Source organism: Tachysurus vachellii, chromosome 1, assembly GCF_030014155.1.
Source record: "Tachysurus vachellii isolate PV-2020 chromosome 1, HZAU_Pvac_v1, whole genome shotgun sequence".
NCBI lineage: Eukaryota > Metazoa > Chordata > Actinopteri > Siluriformes > Bagridae > Tachysurus > Tachysurus vachellii.
In genome coordinates, this window is record NC_083460.1 from 17,712,642 (window position 1) to 17,732,316 (window position 19,675).

Consider the following 19,675-nt stretch of genomic DNA (forward strand, 5'->3'; position numbering starts at 1 on the left):
TGGATAATAATAGATAATTATTAGACACACTGATTCTCTCTTTGTAAGTACACACTGAAACACATCATTTGGATGTTTGGGTCACACATGGGTCAGAGGAATGATTATATGAAATGATTCACTTTAAGAGTCCTCTTTAAATTCCTTTGAAGAGACTTGACTCGTTCTCTATAAAAAAAACTTTTTCTATATCGCCCACTTGTGGTGTGATTGAAAGCTGCTATACTGTGATCTTTCCTCTAGAGGTCAGTAGTGTAACATGTCTTGATAAATCCATCCTTTTGAATTGAAAACAGTAGGATTTTAATGATTATATTTCATTGCTATGGGAAATTCTGTTCAAAGGTAGAAGGTAGAATTGTATAAGAAAGCTGTAAATTCTGCAGATTCTGTAAACCCCTCACCAGGCACATACAGTCTCCTGGAGTGGATCCCAGAGGACTCAGGGCACAAGGCAGTGGACAGCCTTGATGGGGTACAGTACCAACACATTACAGGACACTATCACACACCTTCACACACTAAAGATCATTTAGAGATTATGTAAATTCTATAATGCAATACATCTTTGACAGGAGGAGGAAAAAAGAGCACCAGGAGGAAACCAGTGACACAGGGGAAGAACATACAAGCACATATCGTTAAGGCGAATATGTTAACATTTACAAAATTAACAAAATCTTCACGATTAACCTCACTGTTTGAAGCAAATATATATTTTGACTTGTACATATATTCACCGAAATGATTTTGTTAGTTATAGTTTCAGTGCAAAATGTTTGGACATCAAAATTCTCTCTTCAAGTTTGTGGTTAATGAAAAAATGTCATTTACTGATTCTTTTTATTTGGTGAAATGCGCTGACATCAAACAAACAAACAAACAAACAAAGAGCTTCAAAAACTGGAATCAAACAGTTTTATTGTACAGTATAATGCAAGAACTGCACATGAGTTATTATTCACATTATAAACATGCATTTAGAACCATATTTATCTATACATACAATTTATTACTGATCAATAATAATAATAATAATAATAATAATAATAATAATAATAATAATAATACACTGGGTTAAAGTGTAACTTTATAGGGCAGCTATATGGGCTTTTGATCCTTCAGCTCCTTAATGCAGTTAAGTTAAAACGAGTCTGTTTTTAAAAAAAAAAAACAAAAAAAAAAACACACTTAATGTACACGTGAGCCAGACGATGAACAAATGAGCTGGAAATGTTCAAGACACGCAGCACGTTAATGTACCCAGAGATGAGCAACATGATGTAGCACGAAGGATAAATACTGAAAAGTCATTTACTTACAATACAACAAGCCCAAAACATTCAGATTCTCCAGTGTTGTTTTTTTTATAATAATACTGTAAACTCAATATGAGTTATTCTTCCATATTTAAAATCAAAATATTTACAAAAATTTATTGTTCTGTTTTGCAGATGCTGTACGAACACATTTCCGTTTACTCTCGCATGCTTTAAATGATGCGGTTCATAGCAATAGAAATGGTTTTCCTGAATCATCCTCTACAAGGCTTGTAATATCTCCTGTAAGAGCAGCCACTAAATTATAGATTTGTTCTGTTGAATTTTAAATAAATAACATAAGCAGAAAATAGTCTGTGATCCTCCAGTGAATGTTTTTTCATTTCATTACCACACAGACATCAATGTCAGCTGTGGTTTTTAATACACACACTTCATCTTGATCCATCTATATTTCCAGGATAAATTATTATATTAATAGTGTTTTCTGATGGGATTCGTCGTGACCTTCCCAATGCTTGCTCACCTGCCCTCTTACCTGAGAACTAAATTCTTTACAGCCTGTAGAGAGACATATTAGATATTCAGATGCTGAAACACTCCATACAGCAGTGTGTGTGTGTAGGTGTTGGGTGTGTACACATTTCCTGTACTGTGTCTGAGTTTATTTGGCCACATTCAGCCAGTTTTTCCAGGGTGAGCGGTTTGGCACTGCAGTGGCTTCTGGTATGCAGGACACAGAGGACGATGCTTTCAGTGGTTTGCGGAAAAAAGACAGGCGACCTCCTCCTGACCTCTTTGACTGCATCTGCTGCTCTGTTTGGCTCTTCAGTTGCTGGTTAATGATTACCTGGATGTCATCCTTTGAAAAACATCACACACGAACACACACACACACACACACAATTTTAATACAGTAAAATACTGTGCAAGTAATGAACCAACTGTACACAAGTTGATGATGCATAAAATCCTAATCTTTCTCCTAAAGATCTGCTGCTCCTGCTCCAGCATCATCATGTTACTGATGAGGTCTTTATTTTAGCTGCATACACTGATCAGATCAGCCATAATGTTAAAACTACTGAGAGATGATGTGAATAACGTTGATGATCTCATTACAATGATATACGGATCAGGCAGCAAATAAACAATCAGTTCTCAAAATCCATGTGTTGGAAGCAGGAAAAATGGGCAAGTGTAAAGATATGAGTGACTCTTACAAGGGCCAGTTGGTGGTTGACATCTGGGTCTGAACATCTCAAAAACCTGAGGTCTTATGAGGTCTTCCCAGTGGTTAACACCTAAGTAAAGTGTATTGGGCTCCCAAGGCTCACTTACGTACACGGAAGCTATTACGTCTGGTCTGATCTCACTGAAGAGCTACTGTAGATCAAATTGCTGAAAACATTAATGCTGGCTATGACAGAGAGGTGAACACACAACGTACAAGGACGACCTGAACAATATTAGGCAGGAGGTGGTTTTAAACTTAGGGCTGTTTTTTTTTTTTATGTGCATGGTGTGCATTTCAAGATTTTGACCGGCAGGGGGAGACACGTGATCATTACAGGTGATCAAAAACCTCCTGGCATATTTGTTTCAATGGATCAGTAAATAAAACTGTCTCTGGCTCCCATTCAGGACATTTCTCTCTGATCAGCTCTCGTCTAACAGGAAGCTTCACCTGGAGGCGAGGAAATCGACCCTGCCCTCTGCTCTGTTCAAATCCATTCACAGCAGTGAATCTAAGCGACGTGTCCTTTAAAGTTTAGTGATTTTCTTGCTCATTGTCAGACAGGAAGTATCACATTGCAGCAAAGAAACTGACCCTAACCTTTATCTCATACAGACTGTTTTTTTTTCTGTGTGAGAGAGAGTGTGTGAGAGTTTTCCCACCTGCCAGGCCTCCAGTTCCTGAGACAGCTCCAGTTTACGCTGGATGGCCTCCAGCAGTTGGTTGTTCAGATACATCATATCATTTCTGCACCGCACCAGTTCTGCCTCCACTGCTGTTTTCCTGCATTTAGAGGAAAGTCCAAACGTCATCACACACTGTAGAACATTAATACACAAGATGCAATATACCCTGAAGAATTTCCTATTTCAGGAAATATAAAGTTACAGAAACAGAAGGTGTTAAACACCTTTGCACAGGTAACTTACAGGAATATTTTAATAAAGTATTGTATTGCAATACAATGCTATAGAAACAGGCACATTAATATAAACCTGCTAAAACTATTATTAAAGGTGCTGTTACAGAAAATGTACCAACAGCTTCTCTCTAGTCACAAGAAAGAATTCAGACAGCGCTGAACTTTCAAGTCACTGAAAGCTTACACTGATTTTTTCAGTATTAAATAATAAACTATTGTTTTGGTGATTTAATAAAATGTCCAGTAGACAAACCACATACATGTTCATGGGACCAATAGAACATAGAGATATTTGATAACAAAATCATGATGTATAGTTTGCAATGACTTTAGTCATGAAGGCTTTTCTGAATGTTATTAAAAAAATTATAGGTGTTCCATAAAAACTGGGCTTTGTTTCTAACTTGTTTTACACTCATTTATAGGCTCAATTACGTACTTTGAAATGGCGTCATCTCTGTCTTTAATAGCTCTTTGAATGATCTCTTTATCCAGCCTGCTGTCAGCTTTGAGCCGGAGTTCAGCGTTCTCATTTAAGAGCTGTGTGTTCTGAGAGAGAGAGAGAGAGAGAGAGAGAGAGAGAGAGAGAGAGAGAGAGAGCAGAAAAAACATGAGTAAGTTAAGGTGAAAAAACCATTAAAATTGTGCTGTAAATCTAATTCATTACAAATACACTATATGTGTTTATACACTAAAATCACTAATAGATATCAGTATGTTTAATAAAAGCTGCCTGCAGACAACGGTGCTAAAATGACCCATATTTTCACTGGTAACAGTTAAAATACAGTAAAGGTTTTCACTCACGTCATAAAAAAGGACACTTTTTATGACTTTTTATGACTTTTTTAAAAGGACATCTTTTAGTTACTTTTTTTTTTTTTTTATGAAATTAGTGTCTTTTTCAGGAAAAAAAAACAAAATATGATTGGAATCATTAGCTACAAAAAAGTTTTATTCTTGTTCTTTCAAATGTTAGCGACCATGCTAACAATTCTGATTATACAAACTAGCTGACAACACGACTCTCTCAACTAGCTGAATCCTAATTACTAGCTAACATCAGAGAGATAGGAATTAGATAAGAATAATGAATAACAATTTGCTAATCTCACAAACCTTTGTAGCATGATAATAACTACTGGAATGTTAATAGCTGTCTAAGATTTAAGGGATTAGGAATAAGATTAGGCTAATATTCTAATAACTCTGACCATTAGACCTGTCAGTTAGATAAGAATAACTCTCTGCAACTAGCTGAATGCTAATAGCTAGCTAATGATCGAGAGATTAGGAATTAGAGAAGTCAGATCTCGAATGTTTGCAGTACAAACTAGCTGAATGCTAATAACTAGCTGTCTTGAGAAAAACATTAGATTGAATTTTTGTTTTTTTAGATTTGTTAGGAATTTAGCTCAACTCCTTTAAAGTGGCCGAAGCTAAACAAGTTATCTAACGATTTGTTTTTTTTTTGTTGTTTGAAATTTAATGAAAGTAAAAGTGAAACATATTCAGTAAAAACAATTAAAGATATTAAAACAGGCTAAAGTTACAGTGTAAAATCAATGACTTTTAAACAAAAAATAAAATAAAAAATATATTGTCATTGAATCTCTGACATGCTTAAAAAGTACTGAAGAGAAACACTCTTAAGTCTTTGTCTCAAAGTTCCTCTCAGCTCATCAGTGCATTTTTGTAAGTGGAGGACAAAAGCGAGGTCAGAAGCAGCCCTTGGCCCCCTGATAGCTCTAACACATGAGGCATTGTCACCTGATCTCGCAGCTCCTGTATCCAGGATGTATTCTCACACAGCGCCGTGTCTCCTCCTACAATGGGCCTGTTCATCTCCTGAAGACGCAACGAAACACAGATACGGCATTTCAGTATCACCGGGCTGATATGAGCAGAGCTCTTTGTTACAGGCCATAGGGAGGGGTCTTATGTGAAGACTAATACATGAGAACAAATGGTACAGATATGAATGGCCTTTGTTTTTCTTTCTTTCCTATTTTTACGGATGTAAAAATGTAATGACAAAATAAACCTGTGGCATATATAGATATGTAGATATGTACATACTCATTTTACCGACCTTTCTTTTATGAGTGAATTAATATGAAATGTACAGTTTTGTTAATTTTGTGAGATATTATGAATAAATGGCCACTGGACATGGGAAATAGCTGCAATGTGACATGATGAACAGATCACGTTTGTAAACGGCAGTAAAACCAGCAGGGGAAAAAATAGGTCAGCTATTGTTTAGGGTATTGTTTCCATGCTTGTGTGTGTGAGAGAGAAAAAGAGTCTGTGGCGTGTGTGTGTGCGTGTGTGTGTGCGTGTGTAGGTGTGTGTGTGCGTGTGTGTGTTTCAGCCTGGCCACAGAGTTCACCTGCAGTGTCTCATTGTGCACAATCCTTTCTGCTGCACTCTTCAGCTGTCCCAGCATGCTTTGCAGTCTATCATCTTGATTGCACAGGGCCTCAGAACCACGGGAAATAGGAAGCAGCATGTGTAAGATGGTGCTCACTTCCTGTACGACCTAAAGGTAAAATCAAGATGCTGACAGCATTCATAGCATTTTTGTCATAAACATGTATATCATTTTATTTTATTGGTTTACATTAAGCTGACTACGTGATCTACAAAGCAACTCGGGGTTAAATACCATGACTGTCATTATTGGGATTAATTACCATGACTGTCATGACATTATGTTCACATTTCCCAGTATATTCCAGAAGCATTACTCACTGAAATAAATACATCTACGTGTTAAAACTGAATTGAATTGCATCAGGTAAGTTAATATTTCCCCTATTTTGGCACAATGGTTTGAGCTGTTGAATTTTCTCAGTAGAAAACCGTCCACACCTGCTGAAATTTCCAGGAAAAGTTCTGGTCATTTTCTCAGTAGAGAGAAACGTAGATAGTCTGAATCTCTCGCTATGAGTTACTTTAATTCATGTCAGTTTGCAAAGATAAGTCTATAAATTGATCCAGCAACAATTCTAGATCTAGTTAGAATATTATAGAGGTTTGAAAGGACTCGTTTTATGGCAATCCCCATACTGTAGCCTGAACTCAAACAAATTACTCGACTGCCCTTTTAAGCAGAATCAGCACGTGGCCATCAGTCAGCCTTTTACCCCAATTACTGTGAAATAAACATGACTGCCTCCTGTGCATGAAGTACAACAAACTAACATCATTATAGAGGAATTTCAGTATTTCATTGGCAACATACTGTAATAGTATTATAGTTTGTCAACATGCTTGTTACTGTCACACTTGGACACTATACCTAGAAAAGGCACAACCAGGCACAACCCTGTACATAGTTTCTAAAGATTCATGGCACCGCTCAAAATTATTTAACCACAAAAATGAAAAAATGTCACCAATGTACCAAGTGTTTGGGAGGGTTGTTATTATTCAATAATGATCCACTGGCATTTAAGCCTGAAATCAAAATGCACTCAAAAGGAGAAGATATACTGTAAAGAAAAGTAAATACAATACTAACAGTGAGGTGAAATACTAAATAAACTGTTGACTGAATAGTTTTTGTTCATCCTCCTTAACACTAATATCTATCCATCCATCCATCTACATATCCTGCACAGGGTCACATTGAACCTATCCCAGGGAACTTGGTGCACAAGGCAGGGGGACATTGGACACTGGACAGAATGTCAACCCATTGCATGGCATAACTGCAAACACACTAATTGGAAAAACCTAACAAACCTAAAACACATGACTGGGAAGGAAACCAGAGTAAAGCATGGGGAGAAAATACAAACTCTGCTCACACAAAATAGAGGCATGTATTGAACCCCCAACACCACAGGCGCAAGGTAACTGTACCACTGGTCCCTTTAAACTAATATAAAGCCTGATTGTTCCTTTAGTTTACTTTGGCTAACGTCTCACAATCTACATTTGTCCTCCAATGAGTGTCCTTACAGGAGAACACAAACAGAATGTTCCACTGCTTTCAATGCTGAATGTTCTCCTTATCATACGCTTCTGGTTTTAGTTTAAGTTTATACTCTAACCTTTATATCTCTGTTAAACAAATTGTGGCAAAATTTGTCGCTAAACTGTATCTTCAAAAGTTCTAGCCAGGAGGCCTGGAATCTTTGTTTCAGGTCATTGTACTGTATATGCAGCACATATCATAAATGGAACGGATGCTACTGTTTATGTTAGCACATAAATGTAAGATTCCATTTTATTTTCAAATCATTCTTAGACTTCTTGACTAATATCCTTGGCTTCGCAAGCTGACAAGAGATTTACCGGTATAGTCTATTTGACTTGTGTACTGTTTCACACATTGTATATTCAGAATAAGCAGCAGCTTAACCTGATTTTCTAGGTGACTTTATTCCTTTACGCTTGTCACTTTAATCAATTACACAAGAGAAAGATTAACAAGGTATAGAATAAGACATAAACAGAATAATATATAAATGAGATATGACTCCAAAGAATAAGAAAAAAAATTGTACAGATGCCTAGTGCATTTAGCTAAAATGTGTAAAAAATAAAAGATTATTGAGTTGTCATAGAAGAATAAAAAGAATCTATAATATGATGTCATCCTCGTTGTGTCATCCTCAACCTCATCTACGATGTCATGTCAGTTAAAATAAAATACACAGAAAACACAAAATGTATTAATAAAATACCAGAATATTATATATAATAGTTTTGTTGTCTGTGCTACATTTTAGTTAATTAGCTAGCTGCATTTAACAGCCTTGAAAAACGTCCCCACCTTCGGTCCATGAGCTAGTGAACGCTGCACGCTGTTTACACGCTGCACGCAGATTACAACCTGAGGTTATAGATTAGCTCTCCAATATTATTTACCATTCTAGCACAGTTTGAGTGCAGTTCCACATCAGCAGATGAAAAGAATAAAGTTAGTAAAGATATTTCATTCTCATAAAACTCCTGCTATACGAGATTGTATTATCATTATATTTGGCATGCTAATTACTGTACGTTATGTGCTTGGGCAACAGTTTACATGTGTGTGAGATTAGAGTGCTGTGAGATTAAAGTGTGTTGTGGAGGAAGAACACAGCATAATTCACATAACAAACCTGGATCCACCCACCTCAGGTATCTACTTATAAAATAACACAATGTAATTATAAAATAAACAGCTTGTGCACATTGAAAATTATATTTTAAAATGCTGTTTGTAGTTGCATCAGAAATGACAACAGCAATTTTTGCTCGAGGTAATAACTCCAAATACATCCCTTGCTGAAGGCTTGAACACAATAGTATGCTCATCAGACAACTTAGGGGAAGTGGAAAATAAATCCAAGCATTCATTTTCTCAGCAGTACCGACAATTGTGTACATAAAGCATCCTGTCGCTTTAGTATAAACACACAGACACAAGCCTCTAATATTACGGTCATGAACTTTGCAATTTATTTGCTTGTCACTAGTGATAGCGGTATGTTGTGTTTTAAATTTTGTTATGCTCTAATGTTTACCTGCTCCTTGTCTTGGCTCCAGTTGATGGCCCCTAGGCTACGCTCCATCTCTGAAAGCAGGGATGTGTTCCCATCAGCGGTCCTCTGGAGAGAAACTTCTTCCTGTAGTTCCTCTATCTGAGACTGGAGATCTTGTACTTTGTCTTTCCTAAGCTCCACTTCCTGCCAGGCTTCTGCCAGCTACACACACATACACACATTAACCCTGATGTTCCATCTACTCAGTGGATGTTGATGTAACGTGATTGTTCATTACAAGTCCCAAATGCCTAATGTATGTTACTACATACATGTTACTACGTATGTATATTATTAATATGTATGGTTTGTAAGGTAACAGAGACAAAAGTGCCTGTTGTGCACCTGTTGTGTTTGTGTGTTAATCTGTTGCTCTTGTAGGGCCAGTTGTGTGTATAGTGAGGACACACTGTCTCGCAGACCAGCGTTCTCTTTGCACACTGTCTCCAACCTCTGTTCCAGAGACTGTTCCCGCTCCGTCAGTCGTGCAACCTAGTGAAATATAACACACACACACACATTTATTTACAGAAAGTATTTCTCATTTAGTGCAATCAACATTGTCAATAACTGATAAATACAGTACATTAAGTATCAGTATATGCTGAAGAATGCAGAAGATGCTGGAGTGGCGCTAACAAATCCATCAGTTCTGTTTAAGCAGTTAAAACACACTAGGAAGGTTGATAAGGTGCATGGAGCTGAGAGTTTGCTGTGTGTGTATAAGGCTGAATATCTCACTTGTTCTTTAAGGACACTGAGCATTTCTTCATCTTGTAGTCTTGGTTGGCCTTTCTCTCCCAGCTCCTGTTTCAGGCTCTGTAGCTCAGCCGTAACGGCCAGTTTCACCTCCATGGCCTACACACACACACACACACACACACACATACATACAGTACATACACACATTCATACACGCACACATACATACATACACACATACATACATACATACACACACACACACACACATACACATACATACATACACACATACATACAGTACATACATACATACACACACACACATACACACACACACACACACACACACACACACACACACACACACACACACACACACACACACACGCAAAGTATTAACACCTATAATAGAAGTTCTGAGTGAATTGGTATCTGAAAAATATCAGTGAAGGTGTACAGCAACAAAATGCCACACTGTGCTATCAGTGATTTGTTGTACAGTCCTGAGGTGAATACAGGAAACATCAACAATACTTAGGTACAAGTTTAGTACTTAATTATGTCCCATCAGATTGATGCAGTTGTGAGACTTGAGAATAAAGTGTAAATTCCCCCCTGTTGCCTCTGGGGTTGTTCATATATATGTACATATAAAACGTGCCTGTTAAAAGAGGTACGTGAATACATTTTTCAGCAGCCAATATATGAAACCAGTATTTCAGTGCAGGTTCTTGGAGCAACAATCTACCAGTTTCTTTCAGTTGTTTCAGTACTTTTATCAAAATGAACTTTAAAGTAGCTCTGAACATATAAGTATAAACCATGTCTGATTTATGTTCAAGCCAAGCGGAAGGTTCAACACAATGCAACACAATGCTGGGGGGTGTAATAATTCAACTCTGTACTACTTTCAGAACATCTAAGAAAGTTCTGCTTTTGTATTTAAGCACTTTGTGACTTTTAGGATATATTTCCGTACAATCCAAGCGAAATCTGCTACACGATGCAACCACCACCGTGCTTCACTGCGGCGACTGTGTGCACAGGGTGACTGATTAGCAGCTCTTCGTTCATTCGATCCATAAAATACTGCCGTTTCAGAACAGTTTGAATGGAAATGTGAATTAAGTGCACAATAATGAATGTAAACAGGTTTGTCTCAATCTACAGTATACAACAACAACCTTTTTTTAAGTGATATAAATCACTTTTGCTATAAATCACGATTAAAAAACGATACATACAGTTTCAGAGTGACAGCTCCATTGATTCCCTTGTTAATTCTGATAAAGAAACCTAATGACTAATGACCCTAATTATTATTATATTATTATTATTATTATTATTATTATTATTATTATTATTATTATTATTATTGTTGGTTTTGTAAAGCAATATTAATTGATGATTTAACTGATAACTGATGATCAGGATCAGGCCACAAATAATGTGCTTCGGTGGCCAAACAGTGAAAGGGAGTTATGTGTGCTTGTCAACACCGAAACAAAAGCGTGGCCTGATCCTGATTCGGCACTCTGTGCCCTCTCACGTCAGCTCCCATCACACATGCTCCAGAGAGGATCAAAGGCGAGCACAGCAGATGGACTGTGGCATCATGGTCATGGCAGTGGCACATCATTGTGCCACATTAGGCACAGTTGGGGGGTGGGGGTATGGGGTGTACGTTTTTAGTCAAAAGTAACAATGAAATCCATTAACAAATCTAGAGTCCATCCTGAGCCTATCTTCTCTCTTTGTTCTATTTAGATTAAAAGTGGAGAGATGCTAAAATCTACGTTTCATATAAAACACACAGCTGAAACCCCAAGAGAGGTTAAAAAAAAAACAACAAAACACCACCAGAGGATGAGACAAGCCAAGCGTGACTTTTTCCCAAAGGGGCAGAGCTTCGTTTAGGCGTGTGTTTCAATCCAAACTAGAAGCAAAATCCCCCCTCATTTTGGACGCACTGTTTAAATCCTGACTTCCTGTTAGCTTTTTTAGCAGAAACTTGGAAAACCTAAAATATCTTTATCCCAGTAGAAAAATAAACAAAATCCATAATGAAAATGCACAGATTACAGACGAAACACAGACGAACTAAAATGATTCACTTTAACAAGCACTAAAACTACATTTTCCACCTAATACCCTCTTGTTCGGAAAAAATAAACAGATTATGAATTCTTTAGGATAGAAATGCAAATTATTGTTCATGTTTAATCAGACAAATTGAGCCAAGCACATAAAAGACTGAAAAAGTCTTAAAATCTACATGCAGTATAGTTTCACTAAAATAATTGCCCCAAAAGTGTGTAAAATTTAACACTAATGGTTAAATACAACGGATTATTGAGTCTCAGAATGAACTCCTTTATGACTCTTTATTCAATAATGAGTTAAGACAAACCAGCCGTGTCCAGTTTGCTTCTTCATATAATATTTATCTCCTTACGTCAGAAACAGCACAACAGTGAATAATTTACTAACACAATCGCATTTGCTTGGTTTCCTCAGTTTGATTTCAGTCGAGGGATTTGTGCAATCACAGCCAACAAACCATGTCTTACAAAACATTAAAGATGCTCGAGGTTTAGTTGGTGTGCAGGAAGGAAATGTAGCTTAGTGAAGGTGTTTTGTCATTTTAAATGTTTTACCTTTGTTTCCTACACAATAACATCGGCACTGTTTATGTTACTTGACTTTTATCTGGCGCTTTATTGAATCACCAGACGTTAGATCTAAAGCGTCAGCTTTCCTATGAAATGTCATGAGGGGGAAAGTACAAAGAAATCGTTTATTTCTTTCTTACTAAACTTATGTTTGTTTGGACAGACATGGACAGAGTATCGTTAAATCAGCCATGATACTGTACCTGCTATAGTGTGTATATATTGACACAGACTGACTGTAACATCATATATTTCCTTTTCACTGGAAATCAAACAACAGCTTGACAACGGAGTAACGGTGCTACTGAAGTGCTACCGTGTGAGAATGTCAGGATGTTTATGGGCTGAAAGGCCAACCTATACACACACACACACACACACACATTTCTGGGTGTTTGCACTCACTGGTACGGAGAGTTACGGCATTCCTAGCATATGGCAGCTTCTTGTTTTCAGTGATCCTCTAACACCTGCTGTCTTTCTTACTCCCTCTCCTCCCTCACATTTCTGCCCTAGATAAGCAGTAGCCAAATTAAAATTGAGTAACCTGAGGACAACTCCCTCGCTCTCTCTCTCTCTCTCCCTCTCTCTCTCTCTAAGTCCAACACATAGGCACTGAGAAGATTCCAATCCTACCTTCTCAGGCACCTTGGAAATCAAAGATCCGCCATTCACAACATCTGGTAAAGGTGCACCCTCTATCCCCTCCATCCAGCTGCTCAGTTTGGTTATATTATAGCCATTGTTCAGGCTGCTCTCTAATTGCTCGTTTACTTTGCTCAAAATCTGCGACTCATCCATGGCGAAGACAGAAAGCGAATGAGCCCATTTCCTCCTCCCTAAGACTCAGACGTTTCTTGTAAACGTGCTAGTTTCCTTGAACTTTGATTTCTGGCAATAGCCTGCTGTGCAGTCTGAGTTAGGAATTACACCAGGAAACGTGTGAATGTGTGACAGTACAACAAAGTACAAAGCACAACAAAAAAAAAACAGGTCCTGGTTTGTTTTATCATCTCTATAGCCATTCTGACTACTCGAATAAAACAGATAAGATGTCCTCGTGAGTTCCAGGTAGAGTTTTCGAACAGTGCTGATGTATTTTTTGAGCTGTGACCTTGACATTACGTTTTGGAGATTAGATTAGAATAGAGGAGCACAGAAACAAAACCACAGTCGACTTTCTTACTTATTGAATTGCTTTAAATTCCAAAGTGACACTTTAAGGAATGTGGAATGTTTATATTGTTACTTGATATTCATAATCACTTTAATGTGCTCATGTGCTTTCCACTTGCTCCACATACTTCACTAATGATCTCGTACTCAGGAAGGAAGCAGGAAGAACAGGAGCAGTGACAGTAAACACACAAAACACATGTTATGAGTCCAGACTTTTAATTCCACATCTCGGTGTTGTTATACTTCTTTAAAACACTAAAAGTGACCTGTGTCTTATTCTTATTATATATAAATATATGGGATATTTCCATTTGTTCTTCTAACATCTGTTGTCTTTCGTTTGTCTGATGTGGCACACATTAATCGAGTCATTTCAGTGGTGATTAACGCCACTCCTTATTTATTATGAGCTACATTTTTTTAGTGCAGAAAGCACAGGAGTGACATGGGGCGTGCTGTGGTTCTGTGTGTCCTCGGGGTAAAATGTGACTCAGACAGGGGCATTCTGTCATTCCTATTTTTAGCGCTTGCTAAAAGTACCGAGTCAGCGTGCTTATTCCCTTCCATAATACATGATATACCTCTTCCTTTAGATGATAAAGTAGAGATAAATCACTCTGTGGATCAGTAGTTTTGCTTTCCTTTAAGAATTAGCAATCCTGACTGGTGTTCAGTCATAATGTTGCTTTCCACACGGTCACTAAAATGATGATGATGATGATGATGATGTTGATGATGTATTTTCATATTTAGAATGGTTCCTGGCAATTGTTTTAAACAAATATTAAATCACATACATTTTTACCATCCAACATACTTTCATTTTCTGTAATGCTTATCATACTCAGTGTTATATGGAACCTGGGACTCAGGGCACAGACAATATAGAAAAAGAAGAAGAAGAAGGAGAAGATGATGTCAATTAGCCTACAACGTGTATGTTTGGAATCTGCATGCAAACTCTGTACACACAGGGTAGAGGTGGGAATCAAACCTCTAAACCCAAAAGGTGTGAAGCAAACATAAATCCTTTGAAGCAAAACATCCTTTCGTTAAAAGAGAAGTGGAGCTCACCGCCTGGAGCTGCTCCTGAAGCTGCTGACTGATCTGGTTGTGTTGCTCTTCACTCCGACTCTTCTCCCTCTCTGCCTCGTTCAGTTGCCTCGTCAGTCGTTCAGCCCGAGCGTTCAGCACCCGGACGTCCCGCTCCAGCTCGGCCACCTGACTCTCCCACTGAGCCTGGCATCCCTGAAGCTTCAGCCTCAGATTGTGTCTGTCCTGTTCCAGCTCCTGTAGAAGAGGGAAGACAGAGATGGAGCTCATCACACACTTAAATTTACATGTTCATAGCTCCGTTCATCATTCATATTTTAACAACATTCGCTTTTCTTATAATCTTTCAAGAAAGAAGAAAAGCGATTGTTGTTAAAATATGAATGATATTTGTCTTGTATCAGGAAACATTAAAGGTTCCTCTTATGGTTCCAAAACAGTGACACTGGAGACTTAATCAACACCTTCTGACCAATCTGATTAGAGAATTCATTGCACTGTGGTATATTATTGAGTAAATCTATTGACAAATAATAATAATAATAATAATAATAATAATAATAATAATAATAATAATAATAATAATAATGGGGTCACGGTGGCTTAGTGGTTAGCACGTTAACCTCACACCTCCAGGGTTGGGGGTTCGATTCCCGCCTCCCCCTTGTGTGTGTAGTTTGCATGTTCTCCCCGTGCCTCGGGGGTTTCCTCCGGGTACTCCGGTTTCCTCCCCCGGTCCAAAGACATGTATAGGTTGATTGGCATCTCTGGAAATATTGTCCGTAGTGTGTGATTGCGTGAGTGAATGAGAGTGTGTGTGTGTGCCCTGCCATGGGTTGGCACTCCGTCCAGGGTGTATCCTGCCTTGATGCCAGATGATGCCTGAGATAGGCACAGGCTCCCCGTCACCCGAGGTAGTTCGGATAAGCGGTAGAAAATGAATGAATGAATGAATAATAATAATAATAATAATAATAAAAGCTGCAAGGAGGATACACAGGGGCCAAAGGCCCAGACTCACTGAGCTGCAAATTCACAGACACACAACAACAAGCAAAGGATTCCAGAGAATAGATTTAGAGAATGTAGATTTACTCATTTGTATGTTTCGAGCATGACGGTGGTGAAATTTTCTAACTGTAGGTGGAAACGTCTAGATGAACATATGGGCAGCTGGGTGACATTGCTGCTGTAGCTTCTGCTATCTGCTGTGTTGTCTGTTGCTAGTGGGACATTTAGACAGATGTCAGGATGATGTGGACCAAATTAGACATCGGATTGGACTAAATTTGGAGGAGGGGCAGCAAAATGGCACTTGGAAGCAATTTGGGCATGTTATTGAAACTTTTGTCCAGTAAGTGGTGCTGTCACAAAGTCTTTTCCATTGACTCAGGTCATAGTTATGAAGATGACTACCAAGTTTTGTGTCACTGTCAAAGTCCCATACAGCCTCACTTCCTGTTTGGAGGCTTCGCTTTCAGGATCCTTTTGATCACTTTTCGATGCCAAATTTGGTGATGGTTGGAAAATATTTGTAAAAACATAAAAACCAAAACAAAAAAAAAAATCCAATATGGCAGAAAATCTAATAAGGAGTTGTGGAAATACGGGTAATTGATAATAATCTAATTTCTGCAAATGCAGTTAAAGCGCCATAGTATCAGTTCTAGCAGACAGGGTGGGGTCGGTTGTGGGAAGGGGAGCTTATTTTTTCCCTTTACGACTGCAATTCACAGGCTGTAGAGCACCATATAAACAGACAAACGTAGGCGCAACATTTACAGAGATAGAAATCGCAAACAAATGCTTTGTGATAGCGACTACAATCACCTTCATGTGTACAGACCAAACATTTTAAACACTAATCTCAGGTTATTAATCTCAGATTAAAATAAATGACCAGCAAATGAATTATAAAAGAATCAGAATTAAGCGTTTATTCATTCCGTTATTTATACTCAGTAACCTCTTGGTCTTGGTCAGGATTTGGAGCCTATCCTAGGAACACTAGGTGCTAGGTGGGAATACATGGTGGAAGTAACATCAGTCCATGGCAGGACATCACACATGCACTTAACACATGCATTCAACATAAGGGATGTTTTAGAGTCAACAATTCACCTACATGCATCTTTTTGAGATTTTGAGATTTGAGAGGAGAAACCAGAGGAAGCTTGAACACTAACAACACGAGCTGTGAGGCAGCAATGCAACCATGTAATCTACACACCAACATCTAAACCAACACCAAATATATTTATATAAAATACATTTATTAGATCACGTTTGGAAATCTTGTTTTCTTACACCAAGAACAGAAGAGATTAATGAAAGGAGATAGATGAAATTATATGAGAGAGAGAGAGAGAGAGAGAGAGAGAGAGAGAGAGAGAGAGAGAGAGAGAGAGAGACACACACACACACACAGAGACAGAGAGAGAGGGAGAAACATAGAGAGAGAGAGAGATAGAGAGAGAGGGAGAGAGAGAGAGAGAGAGAGAGAGAGAGAGAGAGAGAGATGGAGGGAGAGAGAAATAGAGAGGGAGAGAGGGAGAGAGAGAGAGAGAGAGAGAGAGAGAGAGAGAGAGAGCGAGAGAGAGGGAAAGAGAGAGAAAGACAACGAGAGAGAGAGAGAGAATGTAATGAAAACGACATGAATGTAAAAAAGACACACTGGGTTAATGTGACACTCATTGCCATGATATTTAAAGCTAGTGAAAGAAATGAGATGGACTTTTTTTGAGTACATTAAATTCTTCCAGGTTGCTAAACAACTGAACATCAGCTGGTTTAATTGCTAACCACCCAACAGAACACAAGAGACTTCTCAACAGAGTGGAAAACCTGCGTAAAGAGAGCTGGGAATCACACGACTGTAGAACGGAAGTGGTGGAAATTTTTACTAGGAAACTTTTCCCTTAAAAAAACATTTAGCCGTTGGTCATGCTTCATTAAAGCAAATGATTACAGGACTGAATGGATTGTTCTTTAGACATTATATTAACACTCTGTGACTGGTTACGCAGAACAAACCCAAATTTAAACAGACCTATGATCTTTATTCACGTCTTATGGTTTCATAATCGTCCCATCAGCTGTCGAAGAGAATCACACGTTCTTTCAAGCACAGCGACTACATGGGGTCAAAGGTCAGTCAAGATATACGGCTCGGCACTTTTTTTACTGCCCATGCAGACAGAGTGGATTCTCACTGGTGAGCGAAGTGTTACTGAGATGTCTCACTGATCTCAGTTCAGTCTTCTAATCAGGACGTTATTGAGACTTTTTGTTCACACGATTAAAATCAGATGAAAGATTAAAGTCAGAACTGGAACCTGGTACATTGTTAAGTATTTACAGCATCATCTGTGTGTAATGATTATATAATGAGTATATATTTAAAGATTGTATGATGCTGGATAGTGAAATAAAAATTGGATCATACAATCTTTAAATCTATAACCATTAGATAATCATTGCACACAGATGATGCTGTAAATCCTTAACTCTTTCATGGACATTTCGGTAGATGGTTGATTTTTTTTTTTTTTTTTTAGGTTGCACTTTGAATAAAATAAATCTGCACATCATGATGCACTTGTTGACAATGAACAAACTACCTGCATGCACTGATACACCTGCTGTTTACTGAACTCCATAAAGCTTCAGTTCCACAACACAACAGATATAGAGTTGCATCCTGACTGCATTAGTCACCTTTTTCAGTTCATGCAGAAGCAGTTGCATTTGGAGTGGAAAAGTTCACAGACTTACTTTTTCCTTCCAACATAAAGGTGAAGATGTTACACCATTAAAGGAAGAACTGTAGCTGAAGGAAACTAAACCTGTAGATCTGAACTTCACCCCTGAATGCGACAAGTGGAAACTCTCCACACGCCTCCGCGCGCCTCGTTGCTCCACAACACGACTTTTACGCAGTTCTATATGATCTTACCTCGATCTTCTCCGTGTTCTGTTCCTGCAGTTTGTTCTTCTCCTCCTTCAGCTGCCGGTTCTCGGTCAGAAGCGCGTTCCCGAGCTGAGCCGCGAGCACGAGCTCTTCCTCTTTCCGGCGCAGGGCTGCGCGCAGCTCGCCTCCGTCTCCATATGGGTAGAAATCCTCCTCTAAGTCCATTCTGTGCACCCGAAAACAAAGCTCCTCCAGCCGACTCATCATGCACTCAGAAACAGGTTTAGATGAGATGTAACGCTTCACAAGTTCAGTGTGGACGTTCTCTTGTTAGTCTGAGTTCAAATGAAGCAGAGAGGTGGAAGGATGGAAGGAAACTCCTCATCTCCAACAGTAAAAGGGACAAAAGAGGGGCAGGACCTGTCACATGCAGGTGGAGGTGTGTGTTACACTGAACAGCTGAGATGAGATCAACTCAAGTCCGCCAAGGTTCATTTATTCACTGGGGATTAAATGTTAGGCTTAAAATCTGGATTATTATTATTTACTTATTTTTACATTTAAAACTGGAGTTTTAAAAATGAATCTAAATGAAAAGATCTTAGGTGACATTTTAACTATTCACATTAACTTGTCATTAAAGTAAAGAAGAAGAAGAATGTCTGAAGTTCACACACATCTGGTTTACACAAACCTGAGAACTCTCAGGAAGTCCATGCAAACACAGTGATAACACAAACAGTTAAAACTCCACACAGTCAATAGAGCTGAAGACTGAATTTGGAAACCAGACAGCTAGAAAAAACCTACAAATAAAATGAGATTTAAAAAAATAAATAAATTCTACATTTAGTGATGTCTCATTCAGATGGTCTCTGTGCTCAAATATGACTAAATTTCTTTAATTAATTCGAGAGTAAATTGCTTTAAACTAAATAAAGAGAGTTAAACTTGTGTTATTTTGGTCCACAGGAATTGTTTTGTAAAATTCAAACCCCCTTAGTCCTCAAAAACTAATTCTAATATAACCTTGGCATTACATTATGTTATTAATGAATGTGACCATCTCTGGAGGCCATTTAATTTTCTTGGGATAAACCTCATAAAGAACATAAGACGATTTAACAAACTTAATCTGTAGCTCCAGCACAGGCTTACCTTCTCAGAGGTCAATCTG

At 38.2% G+C, this 19,675-nt stretch overlaps 1 protein-coding gene across 2 annotated transcripts; it reads right to left on the minus strand.

Moving 5' to 3' along the window:
* Positions 1-904: 904 nt before the first annotated feature.
* si:ch211-235m3.5 (BICD family-like cargo adapter 1) lies at positions 905-18,873 on the minus strand. 2 transcript variants are annotated; one of them, XM_060875491.1, is made up of 10 exons: positions 18,544-18,873; positions 14,610-14,825; positions 9,721-9,837; positions 9,325-9,471; positions 8,962-9,141; positions 5,832-5,981; positions 5,210-5,287; positions 3,879-3,988; positions 3,180-3,300; positions 905-2,142 (listed from the first exon to the last, which is right to left on the minus strand). In XM_060875491.1, exons 1-10 carry the CDS (start codon positions 18,763-18,765, stop codon positions 1,945-1,947), a joined length of 1,539 nt encoding a protein of 512 aa, XP_060731474.1. In that variant the 5' UTR covers positions 18,766-18,873; the 3' UTR covers positions 905-1,944. The 2 variants fall into 2 exon arrangements, with proteins under 2 accessions (XP_060731474.1, XP_060731478.1); XM_060875495.1 differs by lacking the exons at positions 14,610-14,825; positions 18,544-18,873 and adding an exon at positions 12,993-13,296.
* Between the last annotated feature and the right edge of the window lie 802 nt (positions 18,874-19,675).

Coding starts and splice junctions, on each gene's coding strand:
- si:ch211-235m3.5 (XM_060875491.1), bottom strand. CDS start 18,765: ATGATGAGTCGGCTGGAGGAGCTTTGTTTTCGGGTGCACAGAATGGAC. Junction 9,142..9,324: donor TTAACACACAAACACAACAG/GTGCACAACAGG, acceptor ATGTGTGTGTAG/CTGGCAGAAGCCTGGCAGGA. Junction 2,143..3,179: donor AGGAACTGGAGGCCTGGCAG/GTGGGAAAACTC, acceptor TGTTTTTCAAAG/GATGACATCCAGGTAATCAT.